At 33.4% G+C, this 7,065-nt stretch overlaps 1 protein-coding gene across 2 annotated transcripts in view; it reads right to left on the bottom strand.

Moving 5' to 3' along the window:
* Positions 1-415: 415 nt before the first annotated feature.
* Positions 416-7,065, bottom strand: part of mcph1 (microcephalin 1) — a 111,361-nt gene continuing 104,711 nt past the window's right edge. For both annotated transcript variants that reach the window (XM_026257630.1, XM_026257631.1), the window contains one exon: positions 416-694. In XM_026257630.1, coding sequence (XP_026113415.1) covers positions 642-694 — 53 coding nt within the window. In that variant the 3' untranslated portion in view covers positions 416-641. The remainder of the gene's footprint in view (positions 695-7,065) is intronic.

Below are 7,065 nucleotides of genomic sequence, written 5' to 3'. Positions count from 1 at the left end.
GATATATAGTACAAGTATAAAAGTACTATATATATATACATATATATATATATATATATATATATATATATATATATATATATATATATATATAGTACTTTTATACTTGTCACATTTTCCTTACATTTTTATAAAACTCTCAAGCAGATCGTTCTTTTCAGCTAGATCTTTTATTAATTTAAAATCATTTCTGATGGGTGGTTGAAATTTATAAAATTTATATTTATATATATATATATATATATATATATATATATATATATATATATATATATATATATATATATATAAATTATTTTTTTTTATGCATTCTTACTGCATCACTTTGCTAAACCTAATGTCTAAAATGGATGACCTAGCTTAAATGTGAACATTTACTCTACCCTACCACTTTACCATTTACTTGAAGGATGCATTAACTTTTTAGTGACAGTTTATTAAATGCAGAAAAACATTCAAACAAATAAAACCACACAGAGGAACATAAAAGACAACTAAATAACATGAAAAAGACAAATCACTACATTGTTGCCAAACTCTCAAAATACAGTAGAGATATTTAATATTAGTATCTACAAAGGAAAAAAAAAATAATCAAAACCAATTTTTATAACTACAGGAGTATCACATTCCATGGTTCTTCATTCCAAGACATAGTTTTCAAATGGGAGCAGTGTGAGGTGTGTGACACAGTCTGAAAAACAAAAAAACAAAAACATCATTTATTAAGTATGGATAGCTCAACACTTTTGCTGTTCAAGTATGTAATCAGAGTATCAGACCAGTACTGCCCCCCCCCCACATCAATTGAGAATATCTACCTACCTATATCTATCAACAAACCGCTTAAAGCTGCAGTAGGTAACTTTTCTAAAAAAATATTTTTTACATATTTGTTGAACCTGTCATATTATTTCCTAACAGTAGAATATGAGACCAATAATCTGTGAAAAAAAATAAATAAAATCAAGCACCCGTTTAAACTTAAAATTCCATGAGATTTTAAATTCAGTTATTTTTTGTATTAAAAATTCAGATTTAAACTAGTATAAAAACGCTTTAAATTGCTTGAATTAGTTCTATAAGTTAAAGTAGCCAACCTTAAAAATGTGTTGTCATGACTTTTTCATCGTATTTTTTTACAGTCTGATAACGAGCTGTATTCATTTTCCTTTGCTTTTTATTATTATTTTTGTTTTAGTTTATTGAAAATAAATTGGCTAAAATAGAAGCAGACACGTTTAAATTAAAACAACCACAGAAACATGACTTGAGTCTTGAGGGAAATATAGGTTTTATTATTTTTATAATGCGGCGCGCATGAGAGATCACAGATCTCACAGACAGATGTCTTAATATAATTGCACATTAGAAATATTTGGTGACGATGTGCACGATAACATTAAGCAAATCTCTTCGCCATCTTCACTCTTTATTATTAAGCAGGAGTTTACGTACAGTTAATGCGTGTACGTGCGCCGCGCTTGTTGTGGTGTGTGTGTGTGTGTGACTGACAGACAGCCTCCGTGGCGTGCATGAGAGATCTCGCAGATCTCACAGACAAACGTCTTAATATAATTGCACATTAGAAATGTTTGGTGAGATAAGATGTGCACGATAACATTATTAAGCAAAAATACATAGTACATTATTTTTTTCCCCTTCCAGTACTGAAAGCAGAACCGATGGCGTCAGATCTTACAGATACTACCTATACAGTCTTTCATTTCTGCATCAGCTTCCAGACGCTCTCAACACAAAAGCCTACTCGCGCTTGTGATTCTTTAGCTCTGCTCACACGTCACGCCTCCAGCCGGTCGTGTTTTTTCGGGAAAAATTGGTACAGACTATCTTTCTCTTATGAATATAATAAAACTAAAGACTTTTTGGAGTTATGAAGGATGCAGTACTACTCTATAGGTACTCAAGATTAACAGGATATTGAGTGAAAACGAGCATTTCACCCCCCCTTTAATGCCTTCCGCAAACGCTATGTTCACAAATAACAATGATTTTTGTAAAATAATGATTCATTATCAATTGATAATTATCATTATGGTCTTGTGAAAATAATATGTTCTGCGAGAAAATAATGAATACAGAGAGTAGTGCTACTGAGTGCAACTCAGTAACATGAAAACACATCGTTCCTCAGAGCCAAAAAAACAGACCAAATTCAGTTCAGCTGGAATGGGTTGGGTTTTTTGGGGGTAGTTATGTGTGGCTTGTGGAGGACGAGATAATGGTGTGAATTGCTCTTTCGTATGGACAGTGTCTTATGAGGCTTTCACTTGCTGAACTGGTTTATAAAGGACTGTTGCTTTTGTTATACACTAAAAAGTGGTCTGCCCCCAAGTAAGATTTTTCTAGTTCTAGTCGTTCATTTGTTATATTCAACTAATCAGAGGTTTATATTAAATTTATATAATCAAATCTTAATATATTCTGTGCTCAAGCACATGCATTAAGTTTGCAACAAAGCACACGCAGAAGTAGCCTTATAATTATATATTAAAAAACAAATGTTTTCTTGTCGGCTGCAAGATGAAATTCACAGTCCTGGCTCTCTCTGACGAGAGAAATGCAACATTCTTCCTTTGTTTTTTATAGGGATGCACCGAAATGAAAATTCTTGGCCGAAACCGAAATCCGAAAAAGAGAAAACCAAGGCCGAAAACCGAAACCGAAACACCGAAAGAAATTATGCCAATTATTAGTACCATTGCATTTATTGCTATGACCGTGTACTAACTTTACTAAAATTAAGACATTGCAATTGCATAAATTAATATTAAAGTTTCAAAGATAATTACAATTACATAACTTATTTAAAAAAAAAAAAACATAAAAATACATAATTACAAATGATGCAAATATTTATTAAGCACATTGCAACAATGCACAGTATAAAATAAAATTCAAACTAAAAATGTATCCCACTCATGTGTATATTTAATAATAATGTACAGGCCTACTGGCCTGCAGAAAGGTTTTAAAATGAACAGTTCTCTCATAAAAACAAAGTGCATTTAGGTGAAGTGCATTTGAAATTTTTCTATGTAGGACTAGAAAGTGCATTACTTCTCCAGTTGGCAAGACTGTTATCACTTCTGGGGATGGGGACTTCAGACAGATAACCATCTAGCTATTGAGCAGTTGAGCTTGTCATCTGCCTGACATTTGAGAAATATTTGAGAGAGTGTATTTAAATAGGGACAGGGCATAAATAAACATTTTTTATCAAATTAAAGCAGAAATCTAGCAGAAAATCTAGCATAAATATGGCTACAATCTGATATTATGTATGTATATATGTTTGTGTGTGTGTATAAGAACAAAATAGCCAACGTATTATTATTATTTGAGGCACTTTCTTGCAGACTTCCACTGAACATATCAGACAGCGATGGTGCATGCCACTCATCTGGTGCAGAGACGCGTCTTTTCTGCGCTCTGATCTGTCTGTCTCCTGCACTTGGCGCTTCTCCGTCTCCACACGAGTTCTCCGCATCCAGCGCGGCCTGGATCATTTCTCGTGCGCGCTGCCTTATTTCCGCATCCAAGTAATGGTCTTTATAACGCGGATCAAGCACATTCGCGATGAAGTGCAGAGGATCCGAAAAGATCTCAGTGAGACGTGTGCTAACAGACTCTATAAGACTGTACTTTTCTTTGTTTTTACTTCGTGGTCCGTCTTAATCTCTTTGTTAGGAGACGCTTTAGTGCTGCGAATAAAGGAATACGAAGAGAGAGAATGTTCTCACTGGTGTTAAGTGAATGTCGCGGGGAGCTCGTGGTCTTTGCTATGCAGGTGCACGTGCAGGTCGCGGTTTCTGTTTGCGTCATCACAACATTTCGGCCGTGTTGTTTCGGTGATAAAAGTCTATCGGCCGAAAACCGAAAAGGCCATTTTCGGCCGAAAATTTTCGGTGGCCGAAATTTCGGTGCATCCCTAGTTTTTTATTATTATTTTTGTTTTAGTTTATTGAAAATAAATTGGCTAAAATAGAAGCAGACATGTTTAAATTAAAACAACCACAGAAATTCATTTTCGTTTAAAAAACATTTCAAGCTTTCTGTAGATTTTTTAATGTATGTGATACACCACGATATTATGTTAATTAAAAATATTATAAATTCATTATCAGGAAAAAAATTAAAGTGATGAGACGGCGCCTCCTTGTCATTAATGCACATGAATAATTTTTGCACAAACACTTGATTATGAGCGTCGTGGTTTTCACTCGCTCCAAGAGCGCTTCATCACAAGTACAATTCAACAACAGCCCATAATATAACTGCATATTCAGCAAGAATTCATGTTAAACACATTTAGCTATAGCTTGATCATAAGGTTACAATGACTGCAAGAGTCGAGCGGGATGTTAAGAGTTTGTCTGTTTCTTTTACTGATTATTAAAGCATGATTTAAACAGATTCACACTCAATCGCTTTCGCAATAATGCGTTCAAACAAATGTAATCTTACAGTACTACTACATTATCAGCATGCTATCTGATTTTGAAATCTTGAAGTTAATCGATCTGTTTAGATAAAATAACTGACAAAAATTTACTATTATTTTCATCACAAACAAAATGTTCACAGCAGAAAGCAAGCAATTAAAGATTTAATGCTTACGTTATTAGTTTGGCATGTGATATAGGGAAAAAAAAGTTTACACAAAATAGCTTAAACCACTTTGAAACTCTCCTGTTATTTTTTTTTTCAATTATTATTATTTTATATGCTACGTTATGAACATAACATTTCAAACATACTGAAATACTTTATCCATGGAGTGAAGGCAGAGAGTGTTTCTGGTCTCAGTATGCGCGGAGGGGAAGTTGTTGCTGCTCACAGACTCTGCTGCAAGTGAGAGAGACGTTTCACCTGACAAAATGAAGACGACCGTGGGAACACAAGCACAACACATCCGCAAAAAATAAACCTGCAGCAATGCTCGTTGATCGACTCACCAAGCTTTACTTTTGTAGGTCGCATGGCAGTAAATAATTCGATAATATGACCATGCAATCAATACAGATATTTAATAAAAACATTAAAACAAGCAGGGCTAAAATAAAACAATATAAAACGCATGCCAGGTCTACACCGGAATTTTATTCGTTTCTTGTTTTAGGCTAATTAGGCATTAATAATGGGAACTAAATTATACAGTGCTTCATGTTTAAACATGCAACAATTTCTTAATCAGTTTACAGACAAATGATTTTTCCCCAATAAGTTAAAGGACAGGTAACGAATAACAAAAATGCATGTTTTATTAAAGGAAAAAAATATATTTATATTGAAAATATAAATTAAAATATAGGCATAATATATGAAAATATTGACATCTTGCATATTAATCCATGTAGTCTACCCCCCTAAAATAGGCTACTACTTTTAATACTCCAATGCAAAGTAAACCACAATTTATTTTGAATAATATAACACATAATTAATATAATATAAATAATATTGCACACCTTTTAAATGTGTCAAATCTAAAATATGGTTTAATACCATGAAGCTTAGAGAAAATATACTGTAAGCACAGGCACAGACTTGACATGTATCCTGCTTGAATTCGTTCTAAGAAATGCACATAACTTCATAAGTACAAAACTTTCATCTGTGAAAGACCAAAGACTTAAACTACTTCAGTCTGTGTGCATTGTATTTATTTAATACATGAGTTTCACAATTTTAGTTGAATTACTGAAATAAATTAACCTTTCCTCAACATTGTAATTTATTGAGAAGCACCTGTACTGTACTTGCTCTTTCTGCAGAATTCAGTTTTCAATATATATATATTGTTTGTCGTTAATTGCGTCAATTTTTTTAATGCATTAGCATGCCCAGTGTGACAAATTATTCAGGTCAGGAAAGTCTCGTCGATCTCTGAATTCTCAAGAAAAAAACAGCGGCGAGCGCTGCGACGAAAACACAGAAGAAGCTTAAGGTTTTACCCCAGTTACTCTCAAATACATTCATGCCAAGCTCGATAAACAGAGACGACTTTGGTAGTTGATACGCTGGAGCTTCTTCCTGTTATAGCGTCCTGTGTTTCACACTGCGCATGTGCAGAACGCCTACATGCAATGCAGCGAAAATTACAGCTGTTTGGAAAAGCATATGCATTTTTACTTGGTTTTACTGGCACTTGAAGCCTTCAGAACGTGAAAATATCGATCCTAAAGTCTTGTGGCAGAGCAAATGAACACCTCCCAAAAACAAGAGTACCCAGAGTGCAGAGGGCGCATGTTTGTGTTTCTGAGTTCATTCTTTCGAGTTTCTCTATGCATAATTTCATAGATATGTGGCTATATTTAACCACTGGTTCACCTAAAACTCTTACACTATCTGTAGTAAAATGGCATGGTATAGTGATATAGTGGTCAGGTAAATTTGATCTAAGTAAATGTTAAACTTTTGAAATTCAGAAAAAAAAGAACCACATATTGATGAAAATTATGTATCTGTGTCCTGTTATTTATCTTTTGGTATGCATTTCAGAAAAGAAATGGTTAGGATTTAGGTGTAATTGCAAATAGTGATTAATCCTGATTAATCCACTGAAAATTCGGATTAATTTGATAAAAAAAATTGTAATCATTTGACAGCCCTAATATATATATATATATATATATATATATATATATATATATATATATATATATATATATATATATATATATATATATATATATACACATACACAAATATAGTATACAAATTGATTTAAACTGCAAGAGTGTGTCTGCCTCCCAAACAATGTTAGGTAGGCTATTCCAGAGTTTAGGCGCCAAATAGGAAAAGGATCTGCCACCCAGAGTTGATTTTGATATTCTAGGTATTATCAAATTGCCTTAGTTTTGAGAACGTAGTGGACGTAGAGGATTATAATGTAAAAAGAGCTCATTCAAATACTGAGGTGCTAAACCATTCAGGGTTTTACAAGTAATAAGCAATATTTTAAAATCTATACGATGTTTGATAGGGAGCCAGTGCAGTGTTGACAGGACCGGGCTAATATGGTCATCATACTTCCTGGTT

The sequence above is a fragment of the Carassius auratus genome, unplaced genomic scaffold, assembly GCF_003368295.1.
Source record: "Carassius auratus strain Wakin unplaced genomic scaffold, ASM336829v1 scaf_tig00214400, whole genome shotgun sequence".
NCBI classification, from domain to species: domain Eukaryota; kingdom Metazoa; phylum Chordata; class Actinopteri; order Cypriniformes; family Cyprinidae; genus Carassius; species Carassius auratus.
The sequence above is the reverse complement of the archived record's forward strand: the minus strand, read 5'-3'. Positions and strand labels throughout refer to the sequence as shown.